This window comes from Megalobrama amblycephala, linkage group LG23 (assembly GCF_018812025.1).
Source record: "Megalobrama amblycephala isolate DHTTF-2021 linkage group LG23, ASM1881202v1, whole genome shotgun sequence".
In the NCBI taxonomy this organism is placed as follows: domain Eukaryota; kingdom Metazoa; phylum Chordata; class Actinopteri; order Cypriniformes; family Xenocyprididae; genus Megalobrama; species Megalobrama amblycephala.
Window position 1 is genome coordinate 11,566,640 of NC_063066.1, and position 18,277 is coordinate 11,584,916.

General features: G+C 36.8%; 1 protein-coding gene across 1 annotated transcript; it reads left to right on the forward strand.

The window, feature by feature from the left end:
* Positions 1 to 283: 283 nt before the first annotated feature.
* On the forward strand, positions 284 to 17,604 carry clint1a (clathrin interactor 1a). Its single transcript, XM_048175726.1, has 12 exons — positions 284 to 500; positions 5,152 to 5,256; positions 5,391 to 5,487; positions 5,566 to 5,674; positions 5,777 to 5,941; positions 7,610 to 7,793; positions 8,013 to 8,232; positions 8,465 to 8,549; positions 9,579 to 9,656; positions 11,772 to 12,049; positions 14,385 to 14,565; positions 15,849 to 17,604. The coding sequence occupies exons 1-12, from the start codon at positions 460 to 462 to the stop codon at positions 16,196 to 16,198; spliced, it is 1,893 nt and encodes a 630-aa protein (XP_048031683.1). The 5' UTR covers positions 284 to 459; the 3' UTR covers positions 16,199 to 17,604.
* Positions 17,605 to 18,277: the final 673 nt, after the last annotated feature.

Here is an 18,277-nt window from a genome sequence, read left to right on the forward strand (position 1 = left end):
CTTTTCAGGTAAATTTGAAAAGTAAAATAAAGACACATAAAAAAATGCATAAATCAGCAAAAATGTTACAACAATTAATAATTAATATAATTTATTACAAACTATAATCAATAATTTATAATAATGTTAATGAATATAAATTAACTAATAATTTATACTAAACTATAATTTAAAACATGTAAGTTTTATTCTCATTCACTAACCACTTCTGGAAGGTTGTGGTTTATATGTCATGTCCTCATCAAGGAGGTTGTGCTGAAGCAGCCTACGAAATTTCCGTAGGTGACAAAGCATTTCCGTAGTAACCTGTCTGGCCTGCGCTCCTTCATCGCTGCCTGAAGCAGCGTAACTTTAGAGTTCATGCTTTGGCTGTCGTGACAGCTCGACTGGCGCGACCAGCGGATTTCAAGGGCTGGAACACCTGTTTTCGCGACCGAAAGCCACAACAACACAGCCAAGATGTTGAATATGTGGAAAGTGAGAGAGCTGGTTGATAAAGCGTGAGTATTGTGAATGTTTTCGTAAGTATTTTGGTGTCTTGTCTCATACCTGTTGAAAATGAGACACGTACGCACTCATTGACGTCACATCGCACTCTCGAGACTGGAGCTAGCACAGTAGCTAACTATAGCTTTGTTGTCCCCTTAAAAGTCGCCAGTCGTTTTTCAGTCGGTTACGATACTTTATTAGACGTTTTCACTTGTTTATTACGGCTTAATTTTGTTTATAAGACAAACTGTTCCCTCAAACTTCTTTTCTTTGAACTCAGTGGCTAATTTTATGACAGTTGCTAAACTTCTGGTGTTGGCTGTCAAAACACGGCGCTTGTGTTTAATAGTGCTTTTCACAACAGACTAACATGTCGATTGTTAACATTTCTGAATGAAAAATTGTTTTAAAGCAAAGTAAGAGCACACGTTTTACTTGGCATGAGAGTGACCAGAACTTACATTTTTGACAGATATTTTCAGGCACTGTTTATGCTAACCAGTTAGCCTGATGTGAACTACTCATTGTCCATATTTGTGTGGTGTCCATTGCTGATTAATTGTCAAACTGTTTACACTTTCTGCATTTAATCCTGTAAGTATAAAGATGGTTGCGTAGCTGCTAGAATGGAGCACATTGAGTTTCATGGAAACTGCTGCTGTTAGACTGAAACTTGTATTTTAACCCCTTAAAGGACAGGAACTAAAAAAAAAAAAGAAACTTAAGGAAAATGTTCCAACAAAATAATTCAGTTATGTTTTTGCTAAAAATATTGCTATTATTATAAATTTTACGGTAGCACTTGAACATAATTTGTACTTGTTGTAGAAATTACACTAATTAGGTACTAACCCTGAACCTACCCCTAAACCTTAACTTAACCCATGTGGTTACCTTACACTACTCAGTACTTTTGTGGGTAAGTAAACTGTAAGTACATTGAAAGTTCACATACTGTAAAATAAAGTGCAATCAATTTTACAGTTTGTTTGTCCTATGAAAATAACATTTAAAAGATGAACATTTACTTTGAGGTTAGTGGCCTTATGCACCTTCAGTGGTTTAGTCCAGTGCGACATGCTGTCATGTTTGCTTTTACATAAAGATTCTAGGCTGATGCCACTTTTTATAACAAGGCACTACTTGGGGTCCCAGCAAATACTAGGTAATTTCATGAAACTTCATAATAAAAGCAGAAGTTGTAATAGTTTTTACTTCTCTATTCTAAAGCATATCCAAAATTAAACAGCTTCTCGGATAAGAAAAAATGTAGGGCGAAACTTGATTTTGTTCATTGGGAATTGATTGGATGGTTATGGTTTGCTATAGCTGTGATCTCATGTGAGTGACAGGTTATTGACCCCTCCTCACGCCAGTAAACGCATCATCAGAAAATTTGCTTCAAGAGGGGAGGGGAAGTTATTTTGATTAAAGATTACGAAGGCTCATGAATAAAAAAAATTCATGTGCATTCCAATATTTCATAAAAAATAAGATTTTTAAATTTTGATTTTTTTTTTCTTCAGAAATTGGGCCCTCTCACTATCTCAGAATCCATTTAAGGGTTAAACTCTGTTTTAGCTGTACTGTCTTGCAGACTGACTACTACTGTCTTATGAATAGTTTACAAGGTTGTTGAAAAGGAAAGTACAGCAATTCAGAATTATGTTTGTCTTGAGAAGTGCCACGGTCAAGGACAAATCAAATCTCCTTCTTAAAATGAACTGCTGGTCAAAGTCACAGACTACACTTCGGGTGTATTTTCGTAGACTGTGTAGGCTGCCTGTTTTCTTGTGCGATTGAAGAACCACAATGGCTTTTACAATTTCAACTTTTATTCAACAGAAACGTTGTGAGTTTAGCTTCAAAAATAATGTCTTACGGTATAATTACCATTAAAGAGGTTATTGTACAACTCTCAACCTGAGTTTTTTTTATCCTCCTCTGACAGTACGGTTACTGAAGGCTTTAATTCACAAATGTGAGTTTGCATAAACATTTGGGTGTTGCCTAACTGGTAGGTTGGTTGCTGATACTGTGTCATGTTGGCTACATGTTCTTTTCAGCTAAGAAACTCATCAGCTGACACTGTTGGAAGTTGAAGGGTCTAGCTACTTGGAGACAAAAATTAATTATTGGAGAAGCAAAAAAAGCATGTATCTTATATGCTGGAAGACACTGAATATTAAGAAAGAATCAATACCTTCTAGATAACCATCAAAAAAAATTTGTCATTTCCTGTTTATACTGCAAGTTTTTGAAAACAGTGTAGCAAGCCTCCAAAGTCTTTCTTTCATCTCCAACAGCCTGACCTTTTTACAGACGACTTGCCAAGTGTAGCCATGGGTGGACTGATGAAGTGTGGGGAATTTAGCTTCATGCTGGGAAAGCAATGAACAGCCTGTTCCATAATGGTGTGAAAGTTCTGAGATGACACAGGAAGACTTAAGTAGTACCTGAAATAAAAATCAAATCAGCCTGCATTGCCCTCCTCAAGCTGTGAAACCAGTTAATGCAGCTGACCGGTCTGGTGTGTTTTTTTTTTTTTTTTTTTGAAGAATTACACTCTTGTTTATCCCAAATTTTTCAGGATGAGGAGATGATTGCAACCTGCAAGCATAAGCAAACGGATGTCCTGACCTCTTTTTTATCACCTCAAACGGTGTCAAAGTTACAGTGTGTCTGGTAATTCAGGGAGATTTTATTTTCTTTGATCATTTTGATTCTATCTTTGTCTAGGTCATTGTGTAATCTATCTGATTAAACCTTGAATAAACAAGGAAACAAGGATGTAGGGAGTTTTTGTTTTGTTTTGTTTTTCAGCTTTTTTCAGTTCGTTCTTCCATTGAGCAAGACAATACCCATGTAATTTTTTCAATAGGCTGTAAACTGAGACATTTTCTAGACAAATGGTAGTGGTCTTTTTTAAAAAAACGCAAAAAATCTCAGAGCAGGAAAGATTGTGGACCTCATATGGTGCTTTTATTTGATCCACCTTCTATTCTTACAGAGCTTGTCCTACACCCCACCCATATACTGAGATCTTGTGTGTCTTGTATAACCACTCTTTATGTTACTCTGGTTATGGCCCTCTAGCGCTAAACTGGTTTCACATAATAAGAGATTTTAGTGCCATGATTTTCGCTGATTACATCCATCTGGTATTCGAATGAAGGCGGGGTCTGAGATTTGATCATTTGAACAACAATTCTAACTGTTCTGTTCCTTTTTTTTAATAAAAGTTTTCATTGGTACCAGTGATGCAACCTTAGGGGATTTTTAAAAATGGTTACTCACTCACCAGATAGCATGATGCACAAAAATATGCCTTGTATATATAGTTTGAATAGGAGGATTTTCAGTTATAGCTGAGAAAAAAATAGCATTTGCTCACCGTATTGTCAGATAGCTCAAAACTCTTGTTGTTCGATACCCATTTGATTTTCTGCCTTAGAACACAAAAGGAGATCATTTGCAGAATGTCCACGTTCTCATGCGTTTTGTGACCGATCGTGTTGTATCAGGTGTGATTGAGATTTGAGAACTATAAAGGAGGCAGAAATTTTCAGCTAATAGCGACCTAGTTATGAATGCAGGCTTAAATTTATCATATGGCTTGGAATGTAGCACACAAGTCATATGGACTACTTTTTTTTTGTACTCTTAATTTTTTTGCCCTTTTGGAGCTTGACAGCCCCTGCTCACTACAGTGTATGCTTTTGTTGTATGGAGAATCGCAGGTTCACTGTCAGAAATACAGCAGGTTGTCCCTGGGGTAGTAACCTCAACGTCGTCGTGAAATCAAAATTGATACTATTTACTTTGTTAGCGCACATTACTAGTATTGAGGTTAACGGTTAACCCATGCAAGGTAATACACAGAAAAAATTTGTCATGGGTAATGTGAAAATTTGCTTCCATTCTGGAATGGCGTTTCCTCTCTGATGACATCAGTTTAATGACTTGGGTAGAATATCCTTAACCACTCCCCTCCAACTGTCAGTCTGCTACGAGCAAGAGATGGAGAAGATAAAACCTCGCCCTCTATTCAATATTCCTTTTCACTTGGAAATGCATCACAACACTGAAGTAAAGTCGGTTACAACTTCCGGTTCACACGGACTTTAAAGGGACAATTTTGTGCCTTACATGAGGGTGACCATTTTTTCTATGACATATTTGTAATAAATAATTAGCTTTTTATTACAAATGGTCTTTCTTTCAGTTGCATGACCAAACAAACTCTCTTTCAGCAGACTCTTTAATTAGAATCATTAATTACAATTGTCACTTGGCACTTGCACAAACCTGCTCGCCAGGGTCCTGCAGTTCAGGTCCTTATTTTGATTAATATCATTTCCATCTTGTTCAACTAAAGGATTAAACTGATTTGATACAGGATCAACTTTATGGATGTCTGTTTAAAGTGCCTATACCAAATATCACCTCATGCAAATGATTAATGCAGGCACCTGTGCAACAGCTGCTGTCTGCTCAGTCTCTCAATTCAGTTAATTTTTACAAGTGATTTATCTGAATTTTTTTTTAGTAATATTTAGTCTTTGATGAAAGGCTCTTTCCAGCAGATTATTACACAATCACTCTGAATAAAGACTTTACTGAAAGACTTTACTTTTTTTGTTTTAATCTCTTTTTTTACAGAACCAATGTTGTGATGAACTATACTGAAACTGAGTCTAAAGTTCGAGAAGCCACCAATGACGACCCGTGGGGACCCTCTGGACAGTTAATGGGAGAGATCGCCAGGCAAGTGGGGTTTTTTGATGGTTTATTTTTGACTTCTCTAAATTCTTTATCTTGACTCTGAACCTGTTAACAGTTATGCATACTTACGATATGGAAAGTCTGCTAAGCTTTGCCTATCTTCGGTTTCAATTCAGGGCTACGTTCATGTATGAGCAGTTTCCAGAGGTTATGAATATGCTGTGGACCAGAATGCTGAAAGACAACAAGAAAAACTGGAGAAGAGTTTACAAGGTATGCTTTACTGATGACGATCCAGGAGTTTTGTTTTGCTGTAATCGGTCCTGAGCTTTACTGTCCTTTCTACCTCAGTCTTTACTGCTGCTGGCGTACCTGATTAGAAATGGATCTGAACGTGTGGTCACTAGTGCAAGAGAGCACCTGTATGACTTGCGTTCAATTGAAAGCTTTCATTGTATAGGTGAGTGAATTGCACAAAGACAAGCGCTTATATAATTTTTTGTCTTACATGTACACTGTTTGATGCCTTTAAATGATGGATGAATGGGCTTTGTGTTTTCAGATGAGAATGGCAAAGACCAGGGTGTCAATGTGCGTCAGAAGGTAAAGGAGTTGATAGAGTTTGTCCAGGATGATGATAGATTGAGAGAGGAGAGGAAGAAAGCCAAGAAAAACAGGGACAAGTATATAGGCGTGTCCTCTGACAGTATGTCAGGTTTCAGATACTGTAAGTCCTTAACTTCCTCTCTTTTTCACAAATACACACACACTGTCCTCACCATCATGTTTATAAGGGTTTTATATCATACAGCAAACACATTTATCATAAGGAATTTATTTAAATGGGACTATCTGAAAACAAGGAGGTCCCGTCTCCTCTCCTCTGTTATTATCCCTGAAGGATTTGCTTTGCCAGATCGGTGAACAGTACTATTCCTTTAATTTGATACCCAGCATAGCTGCTTTTTCACATGACAGCATAAATTATATTTTTGATGTCCTGGATTGGGAAGGAAAAAAATGCATGATTTGTAATGACCGTTTCAGATTTAATTGGTATCTTATTTTAGTTTGACAGTCGTTTAGCTCTAAAGTTTAATGAAACTTGATATACATGTCTTTTAATGTGTTTTTGAGCTGGTGGCTTGCAAATTCTTTCAGTAATGTAACCACATTATAGTCACAGTTCTTAGTTATGGAATATACCTAAGAGGAAGCTTTACTGTCTCATCTCACTTCTCTTTATATTGACATCGAGTCAGTGTTTGTGGGTCATACCTGGTCATATTTCATCTCACCCCCCTGAAAAAATAAATTATATTTTGCATAACAACAGTAAACCTACATTTTTGCTTTATTTTCATGGCAATTAAGCATCCACCTCATAAATAGTTTAATTAACAAAAAATTGTATATTAATTTAAGTATTAATTTATATATACATTTTTGGTAATATTACATTGCCTTTAATTTATGCTTGAGTTATTTAATTCTAATGAGAATCACCATTAAAGGCCCACTGAAGTGCCTTGAAACGCGCAGCATTATTCAGTGTGTTGACATAATTTCCACTGAAACAGGAAGGAAGACAGGGCGGGACAAATCGACAGCTCCTCCTCCTTTTTTTAAAATGGCCAATAGCGTATTGTTTATATCGCAGCTCTGTCAGAGTCATTGAGCTCAGCAAAGCCGCAGTTTCCTCCTAATCTCTAGCCATTTCTCCTCCATATCACTTTAAAATATAGCATTCTGTGCAGAATTCAAATGGGTCCGTTACATTTTCTGGTATATGCCGTCTCACGCATATGATACGCTCTGTGCTATCATGTCCCTGGACTGGAGCAGACTATGTGCGCGCTGCGGTGGTTCGCGTGACACTAACATGAAACCAGACTTCATTCACCTCAATGGAAAGCATATTTACACTGTCTGAATCGTTCCTTATCCCCTGTAGTGCCCCTATAGTGCCCCTATAGTCCTTTCACAATGTAGAAAATAGTAAAAGTGACCAATATTAGCCATAGCTTCAGTGTTTATTTATAATGTAGGGGGTGGGACACTTTAGATTCTAGCATTTGATTGGATAGAAAATCTGATGAAAAGCTGAAGTGCAGAGTGATTCATCAAAATCATTGATCCATAGTGGTGGAAGTGAGAGACTGTTTTGAAGTTTTGAATGCTAATTGCAAATTTTGTCATTGTTTTGGATCACACTAGCTGATAGATAACAGCAAGACTAACATATTAGTCTTTCTTCTTATTTTGGGGTGAAATATGACTCAGAGATTCACCCTTTTACTTCTTATATTGCCATATTTAAGTTCTAAATGAAGCTTGTCTTTATAATATGTGTATATAGCATAACACATTGCTATCCTGTTCATGCATTCTGCAGCGGAGGACAAGTTTGACTTCAGAGAATCACGCTCGAAATGGGATGAAGACTGGGACAAAAACAAGGGAGCTTTCCCTTTCAGTGAGAAACTGGGAGAGATCAGCGATAAGATTGGAAGCACCATTGATGACACAATCAACATGTTCCGCAAAAAAGACAGGGACGACTCTCCTGACAGATTCGGGTCAGGACCCCCAGGCCGTCTCACCTTGAAACACATTTTCTCTTTTTTGAAACACAAATAGCATAAATGTTATAACTAATTAAATGAACAAATTGTTGACAGCTGTATAACATTTTGTACTGATTGTGTCATGGACTGATTTGTTTTGTCTACTTGATATCAAAGAAAGCATTTTGTTAGTAATCTTATACCAGCTTATGCTTTATCTCCTCTGTATAGTGAGACAGATGAGGACCGTCGGGGAACACGAAACGGGCAGACGGGAAAATCCGAATTTAAAGATGATGAAGAGACGGTGACAACAAAAAGCGTCCAAATCGTCCAGGCCACGGAGACCACTGCCACTCGTAAGAGAGGTGTTCCATCCAAAACGATAGATCTGGGAGCAGCTGCGCATTACACTGGCGATAAACCCTCCACCGACACAAACGCAAGCCAGGTAGAGAAACACTACAGCGAAACAACAGCTACTAGCACTAGTCTTTTTCCTGTATAATTAAACCTCTCTGGCACTTGGACTCATCAAATATGAAACTTCAACGAGAGGTTTGTTAGCATATAGCATGAAATGAAATGTTAAACTTGTATTTAAAAAAAAAACTTTGACTCTACACTGACATCTTGTGGTAGCTGTTAAGAGTGTTTTCAGTTTGTCCTCTTTGTTGTCATAGACTACATCAGCAGTGAACCAGCCCAGTTCTGGTCTGGTGGACTTGTTCTCAGCAGATCCTGCACCTGCTCAACCAGCCTCCAAAGGTGACTGTAGTAACATGCATCTTCTTTGGGTTTCTTTGAGTTAAGAGCTATGGTGTTGGCAGAGGAACATATTTTAGATATAATTTTTTATCATTTACTTGGTGGTTCAGCCCTACCTCAACAATTAAACATGCAAGAACAATTATATTTCATATATTTTTAGGGTTCATCCCTAATGGAAGTAGGGTAGCACCAACTAGTCGATTTAGTTCTGCCTCAAGTCACTAAAGTAAAAATAAATCTAAAGAGTGCTTTATGTACACAATACATGTTATAAGTAGACCACACCAATGCTGCAGACATCCGAGATGGTCTATGTTCAAGCCAAAATTTTTCAAACCACTCTGAAAGACCTGACAGAAACTACAAGCGAGCAGTACATGACCTGGTTTTGCAACATTCAAAGCAAGCTGCATGAATCTTGCAATGGACATTGTCCAACAATACAGCATTCAACTTTTCATGAATAGAAGAATACTTATTACGAGTCATTTGCATAAGGTAAACATTTCTGTCAGACTGCTTTTCTGTATGAATAATAATAATGAGTAGTTATGCAAGCTGTAGTTGATGTTCATGAAGAATGGATGAGGAGATAAGTGAATGTAGCAGGAAGCGTTCTACCATTAGTTTGGTGGTGTGGACGTATCCCACTGAAAGGGAAGGGTGCAAGTTTAGCATATGCACTCTCCTGCGCTCATGCTGCCTGCTGGAGCATTTAGTGACTGGGGCCAGATGTCAAAGCGGTCCCTGGTGGGTGTGTAGTGCTGAGCAGATGTGTAGCTCCCTCCCCTCACTGTCCTGCTCCCTCCTCCACCAGTCAAACAGCTGTATCTTTCCTCGTCCACATAACTCCAGCCACAGGCTGCTGGAATGTAACATGACCAGAGTGTGTGTGTCCCTTACAGACGCCAACAGATGTTTCTTATTTCTATGTTCTCCATTTTTGTCTTCTCAGGAAATTAGTGAAGAATTTATATGTTTTGCAAATCTAGAATGTCATAATTGAACATCTCTCTTTCATTCTAGGTCTAAACTCTGACCTAATTGGAGGTTTTGCTGATTTCTCCTCTCCTGCAGCTGCAGCCACTCTTCCATCATCAGCTGGTATGTTTATGTAACCTCTTAACACACTATCAGGTCAAAAATACAACCTGAAACACTTGATTATTTTTACTTCTTCTTATTACAACATACACTACTGTTCAAAAGTTTAGGTCTGTAAGATTGCTTTAAGACATTATTAGTTTTATTCAGCATGATCAAAAGTGACTTAACAACCCCAAACTTTTGAATGGTACTGTATTTTCAAAAGGAACTAGTCAGTGTGTTTCCTAAACGACAATTGAGTTAATTAGTCTTAAGAAAACCCTGTATAATTTAGGCAGGTTTTGGGTTCACATAGCCCCAATCAAACATGTTTCTTAGGATAGTTTACACAAGACAGAAACAGCAACTGAGTGAAACTGAACAATATTTAAAGGTGCCCTAGATTATGTTTTTAAAAGATGTAATATAAGTCTAAGGTGTCCCCTGAATGTGTCTGTGAAGTTTCAGCTCAAAACACCCCATAGATTTTTTTTTTTTATTAATTTTTATAACTGCCTATTTTGGGGCATCATTATAAACGCGCCGATTTTATGCTGCGGCCCCTTTAAATCCCGTGCTCTCCGCCCACAGAGCTCGCGCTTGCCTTAAACAGTGCCTTAACAAAGTTTACACAGCTAATATAACCCTCAAAATGGATCTTTACAAAGTGTTCGTCATGCATGCGTCGGATTATGTGAGTATTGTATACTGTTATATTGTTTACTTCTGATTCTGAATGAGTTTGATAGTTCTCCGTGGCTAACGGCTAATGCTACACTGTTGGAGAGATTTATAAAGAATGAAGTTGTGTTTATGCATTATACAGACTGCAAGTGTTTAAAAATGAAAATAGCGACGACTCTCTTGTCTCCGTGAATACAGTAATAACCGATGGTAACTTTAACCACATTTAACAGCACATTAGCAACATGCTAACGAAACATTTAGAAAGACAGTTTACAAATATTATTAAAAATATCATGTTATCATGGATCATGTCAGTTATTATTGCTCCATCTGTCATTTTTCATTATTGTTCTTGCTTGCTTACCTAGTCTGATGATTTGGTTGTGCACATCCAGACGTTAATACTGGCTGCCCTTGTCTAATGCCTTTTATAATGTTGGAAACGTGGGCTGGCATATGCAAATATTGGGGGCGTACACCCCGACTGTTACGTAACAGTCGGTGTTATGTTGAGATTCGCCTGTTTTTCGGAGGTCTTTTAAACAAATGAGATTTATATAAGAAGGAGGAAACAATGGAGTTTGAGACTCACTGTATGTCATTTCCATGTACTGAACTCTTGTTATTTAACTATGCCAAGATAAATTAAATTTTTCATTCGAGGGCACCTTTAAAACATTTTTACTAATAATATCAGAACTAGTAATCAGAAAATCTAGATAAATTTGTCGAACTTAGTTATTGATTTAGTCGACCATCATGACCGATTCCTAATATTCTGTAATTGTAATGCTGTTTAGAATATATGCCGACAGAAAAAGTCATTAATTTTACCAAAGTAAGTCTCTATATTTTTTTATATGTTAAAGTGAAAGCCTTAAGGGAGTACAACTTGAAAGACACGAAGTGGTGATATGTGTGTGTTTATTATATGATTATTTAAATGTTGTTCTGGGAATATAACAGAAGGCTGTTAGTTTTTTCTGCTGGACCGGAGTTTGCCATCCTCAGCTGCCTGTTTATGAAATACTCCAAGCAGAAAGCTCTTAAATAGTGAAAGGAGGGGGCAGCCATATGGTGGGCTGCTGTGCTAAAAGCTAATGAGCACAGACACATTTCAGCTCTTGTTGGGTATGACACGTTACCCTCTGCATTTCTGGGACTGAGCTGAAGTAACTGAGAGACTGAGATTCTTTTGATATTCATGCGTCTTCAGTGCCCTGATAGTTTTATTACTGGTTCTCTTGTGTTGCTCATTTGCGTGCAAATCCTCTGTTTTATCTGCTAGATGATAAAGCCTGACGTAAAGCAAGATTGTAGATTTTGTGCAGTTAAAGCATAAATATGGCTTTTGATCAAAAAGCTTCCACCTGTGATACTTGAGCTCTCGATAATGTTTGTGCTTCTCTGCTCACCATTTCATCAGAGACTTTTGTGCTTCCTCAGCCCCAGCGTCTAGTGGAAATGGAGACTTTGGTGATTGGAACGCTTTTCCTGCAGCCCAACCAGCCGTCCCGGTGGCCCAGCCTGTCAACCCTGTAGGAATAGACCTTTTCTCAGGTCTGCAGGTGGCGCCTGCTCCTGCCCCTGCATCCACAGCACCCTCATCTGACCTTTTTGACCTAATGGGCTCCTCCCAGACCACTAACTTCAGCACCTCCCAAAGCATGAACTTCTCCATGACCACCTCTCAGACCATTGGCCTACCAACATCCACATCACAGGTGTCTTCTGACTTTGAGATTTCCCTCAATGTTATCGACTTATATAATATGAAGAAAGAGTACTTGATACATCATACAGTCATGATATATTTTTAGCTCAAGACTTCATGAAAAGCTTTAAAGAGCACAGTTTTTTTTGTCCCACTTTTATTTCTTATTTACTTTTTTTTTTTTTTTTTTTTTTTTTTTTTAATAGCTAGTAGCTTTTAGTTACATCAACAAAACTATGATTTGCTACTTACTATTGGTTTGCAGGCGATACTTTCTCTTTCTAGAGAAAATTTTATTAGATGACAAATGATATTATGCCATTGCATTCAAGATGAGTCATCAGTATTTTTGGTTCATTTTCTGAGAAGAGAAAAATTATCCATTACACTCTAAAAAATGCTGGGTTGAAATTGGACAAACCCAGCAGTTGGGTTAAATATTTTCCCAACATGCTGGGTAGTTTTATTTAACTCAACTATTGTTTAAAAATGACTGTATTGCTTGCTTAAAATGAACCCATAGTATGTTGGAAATTAACATTTATTATGTTTAATAAATGAACATTTATTAATAAGTTGAATTAATAATAATTCAACAATAAACATTTATTAAATTGCTTATTAATAAATGTTCACCTTTTGATTATTATTGTTGCCTCTAGTAATTATGTGTCTGATTGTGATTTTTAATTTCTTGCCTATTTTGGGTTCATTTTAAGCCAGCCATATAGTAATTTTTAAACAATAGTTGGGTTAATTAAAACTGCCCAGCACGTTAGGCAAACATTTAAAATAATCACTGGGTTTGTCCATTTTCAACCCAAATTCTTGGTTTGTTTTTAACCCAGCATTTTTTAGTGTACCATTCGAATGTTTGGGGTTATATATATATATATATATATATATATATATATATATATATATATCATGATTTCCACAAAAATATTAACCTAAATTTTTTTTATATTGATAATAATTACAAAATATTTCCTTAGCACCAAATCAGCATATTAGAGTGATTTCTGAAGGATCATGTGATACTGAAGACTGGAATAATGATGCTGAAAATGCAGCTTTGACATCACAGAAATAAATAACATTTTAAAATATATTCAAATAGAAAATGGTTGTTTTAAATTGTAATAACATTTCACAGTATTACTGTTTTTACTGTGTTTTTGATCAAATAAATACAGCCTTAGTGAACAAAATAGATTCTTAGATAAATTCATAATAAATTCTTTCCAAAACATTAAAAAAAATCTTACAAACCCCAAACTTTTGAATAGAAGTTTACATTTTAATTGTGTATATTTACTGGAAGTTTATTTAGTCGACTTTTAGGAGTACAAAAATGGCCGCAGTGCTAATAGACTTATAAAACTCCACAAAAATAATGAATATAAGCCACAAAACATTGTTATGCAGAGTCTTTGTATAGGTAGTTTTAGCCTAACTTACAAATGTGTACATTTGCATTTCATTAGGTATCACACCTTTAATAGACTTTTGTGTATTGGTATCCCTCAACATTATGTTTACAGCACAAAGAATCAAGATGAAACCTAGTGATGTAGAGCCAGTGCTGCACATAGATGTGGTTTTCATTCAGATCCCCATCTGTAGAGTACTTAATGCATCTCATCTAAGTGGAACTGCACACTAAACACTATTTACGCAAGAAAAGACAATTCTGGCCGAGGTTCAGAGCCAGCGGTTTAGAGAGCAGGCAACATGAAAGCGAAACGAGCGAGGGTTAACACGCAGCATTGGCACAATTTTCCACCCACCCCCTCCTCATTACCCATCAACCCCGGTCCCCTTGGGACACCCATCACAGAGAATGGCAGAATGAGGAGGAACAAGTTTAAGTCAGAAAACCATTAAATTGAAACAAAAGCCTTGCACAAAGATAATATTTGCATGCTAAAAGCCTGACCTACTTTAAAATGGCAAGTTTTGTTTGGCTAAAGAAAAAAGCAACCCCCCTCCCTCCATAATTAGAGGGACTTGAGATGCATTTTAACATGCTGAAATAATTTTAGGAGAAGACGATGCCTCTCAACCAACATTTCTGTCTTGCATAGCTAAAGAGTCTAGATAACCCTGAAAGACCACAGTGTAATGTTCTGGAGTATTAATACTGCCTTTCATTTTCTCTGACTTGTGTCATTCTGCCATTGGCAAACATTCATGGCCATCAGAGAATTTTAATTATCATGCTTGAATTGCAGCAGAACAGTATCATCTCAACAAAATCAGAAGAAACATTGTTTTTGATCATATGGGCGCTATCAGAAATGCTTTGTCCTAAAACTGACTTGATTTTCCTTTGGTCTTTACAGCCACTGCAGACTATGGGGGGTCCACTGATGCCCCAGCAACCGATGACCCAGAAGCCCAATCCCAAAGCCTCTGTGCCTTCCACCTGGTCCAACTCTAATGTAGACATAAGCTTGGACTACCTTGGCCCTGGAATGCAGCCACCCAAACCTTCTCAGCCCACACTTAACATGATGCAACATGGTAAGCGTATAGACCAGGGGTGTCCAATCCTGCTCCTGGAGGGCCACTGTCCTGCAAATTTCAGCTCCAACCCCAAACACACCTGAACCAGCTAATCAAGGTCTTACTAGGCATACTAGAAACTTCCAGACAGGTGTGTTGAGGCAAGTTGGAGCTAAACTCTGCAGGACAGTGGCCCTACAGGACCGAGTATAGACACCCATGATATAGACACTGATGTAGAGTGTCTGGGACAGGTTTGAACTTGGAGTTTAGAAAATTAAATGAGCAATAAAAAAAGAAAGAAAAATAATTTAAAAAATATAAGTATAATAATACAAGGTGTGAAAGTATAAGTGCAAACTAGAATCAGATGAAGAGAGCAATCTGCCATGTTTTATGCATTTTATTTTCTCATTCTTCTAGTTCTGTTTTTCCTCTTTAGATTTTATTGTTTATGGTATTGTGTGACGTTTTCTGTGAAGCACTTTTTTTCTTGACTGTTTTAAAAGGTGTTATATAAATAAAGCTTTATGCTATAAAATTAAATTTAGGAAATTTTACCAGAATCAAGAACATTACTATTAGAGTTTGAAACCTTCTTTACAGCATTTTCAACGAATATGTTCATATTTTTTTTCAAATATATTATTATATATTATTTTTTTCAGTAATATTTTTAATAGAGAACTTTAGGATGACCATGGCACTCTTTCAAATTAAAAAGCCTTTATGATAGGCTTATATTTGGATAGGTTTATGGTTATGATAGAATTAATATTTTTAAAATACACTATTGTTCAAAAGTTTGGGGCCACTTTTTATTTTTTAAGATTTTTTTTAATTAATACTAATTTATTCATCATAGTAACAATGACAGCAAATACATTTTATAATGTTACAAAAGATTTCTATTTTTAAAAAACGCTGTTTTGTTTTACTTGTTTGTATTCATCAAAGAATCCTGAAAAAAAAAAAAAAAATCATTTTCACAAAAATATTAACTGTTTTCAACATTGATAATAATAAGAAATGTTTCTTGAAAAGTAAAATAAATTCTAATAATATTTGACAATATTACTGTTTTTACTGTATTTTTGATCAGCATGAGAGACTTCTTTCAAAAACATTTTTAAAAATCTTGCCCTTCCAAAACTTTAGAACGGTATTATTAAAAAACAAACATATGACGCATTTAATCAGTGTGACATTTTATACACCAAAGACAATTGAGAAAAAAATTCTGATTATTTTAATGGATTGGCAGCCCTAATTTAATTTTTTCCCCCTCTATCCTGCAATAGGAGTTCAGACTCCTGTCAATATGATGACTCAGGGCTTTGCTGGAATGAACCTGGGCATGCAGGCTGCCCCTGCAATGGTCAGACCGCCCACCAACACCATGATGGGAGGAATGAACATGGGCATGCAGCCTGGCGTGACAGGTAGTGCCATGTCCATGCCACCTATGGGAGGGATGCCAGTCAATCAGGGAATGATGGGAATGAATATGAACATGGGTATGTCTACAGCTGCCATGGGGATGCCAGGAAGCATGGGCATGGGTACAGGAATGCCGGTCATGGGGATGAACCCTGCCATGGGACAGCCTAAACAAGATGCCTTTGCAGATTTTGCCAACTTTGGGAAATGAATTGCAAAGTATTAAGTGAACAATCTTTCAGGAGATGTGACCATGAAGAAGCTATGAAGAGCTAGAAGACAAAGACTACTTGAAAGATGTCAAATAAAGCCTCACAGGAAATGTTTGTTCAAATGATGCTGTTCAACTGGATGATTATATTATTTTCGATGTTCTTCTGATCAGCTGTACCAAGGAGCTCTGTCGAGGGTGGCTGGTTTGTTCTGAGAATCATTTCAGTCATTGCACGCACGTCCCACGTTTCCATGGCGACGGGATATCGCTTTAAGGATTGTGATGATAGTGAATGACTCCGGTTGACCTCTTACACAACTTCTTAATTTAACCCAGGAAATGTTTGGGTTTCTAATGCTGTAGAAAAATCCTAATAATCAATTCTGGCCTTTCCTCTACTCTGCCTTAAGATGATAACCTGTAAATATTTTTGCGCGCAGACAATAAGTTATTGAGTTCTAAGATTAACGAATTATGACGGTGAGGATTTTTGTATGGAGTAAAGCTTGTGATCACTTTGCCATTTTGTATTTGATTTTAACCTTTTTCTGAAGAGAAATGAAGTACTATAACATCAAGATGATAGAATGACGACTCCAAATCAAAACCTTTGTGGCCTTAAATAGTAAATGTGTAATCTGATCTTCTTTGCATCTTTATGAAAATGCAAAATCTGTCATTAGAACACATGGTGCCTGTCAGCCTCTTGCCTTTTTTTTTTTTTTGTCCCCGGAAAAAAAAAAAAAAAAAAATCTTTAGACAATATGAAAAGTACAGTATTTATTAAAGGTACTGTTAAAGAAGATGCATATCCAGTGGTGTACATATATGCACACACACTCTTTTTTTTTTAATGTTTTTGCATGGTTAACTTATAAGGAAGAGTTTGGGTGTCTAAAAGATTTTTATATATATTTGAACCTGAAATGGGTTCGTATTTTTATGCAGGTCTGCTCATGCTGAGTGTAGGGTGAGGCAGTGTGTTTGTAAACCCTGGTAGCACAGAGTTGGATGCTGTATCCAGAGGACCATCACTGTATTGTCAAGATCATCTGTTTCTGTCCACAGTGTCCGCCGACGCTAACCGAGCGCCTCTCCTCCATTCTGAGGCATTTTATAAGCAGAATGACCAAATTCTTCCTTTCTTGTTTCTTTTTCCCCCCCCCTGAAGGGCTGGTTTAGGTTTTCGTAGTCAGGTCTGTTGGGTTCTGTAGGATCTCAACTATTGAGTGGTTAAGGGTTGGGGAGTGTTACATGAAACACTATGTTTATGCAAATCTACAGCAAGCAACAAAAAACTAAATCTTTCTTCCACTGAGAATGTTTAATATGTTTTCAATTTCATACAATGACATGATTGTACTTATGATCTTTTATGAATGACAATAAAAAGTTGATTTCCATTTTCATTGTGATCCTTGTTTTTATCTCCTCTAATCAATTGCATGTCTTAAAAATAGTCTGTTCTTAGAGTTCTCCTAGGACCTGACTTCAAATGTTAACTTTGCATGCATTAATAGGATGAAAGCAGTACAGCCACATGTCCCATTTTCACTGGGTCCTTTGCCAGTGAACTTTTTAATTGGCGTAAAATTAATAAGTCACATTTGACTACTAAGGAACTTGAGCTTAATGTAGGAAAAGGAAACTGCTACAGTTCCAGTGTCTTATGTATACGTTTTTAAATGCTTAGTGCTGAATGATTCTGGATCCTACCATTATTTTCTATATGTAACCTTACTTCAGAGTAGGGGTTGAACGACTTCAGATTCAGATTTTTTAAAGTCAACATTTATGTGATTAAATTCGAGTCGACTAGTCGATGATGACGTCATTAATGAACAAATATGGAGCCGTTCACACAGAGCATTTTTCCATTCCAATGCGCTATTTTCCATTGTTTTTCTATGTAAATACATGCTAGACGGATGTGTTTTTTTGCAGCATCTCGCGCATGACACTGCATTCTAAAAACGTGACGTAATAATTTGAGCAGCTGTTTTGAGCGTTTGATTTATAATGTGATCAATTTGAGCATTCGATTTTTCATTTTAATTTTGGTAGGAAAAAAACTTC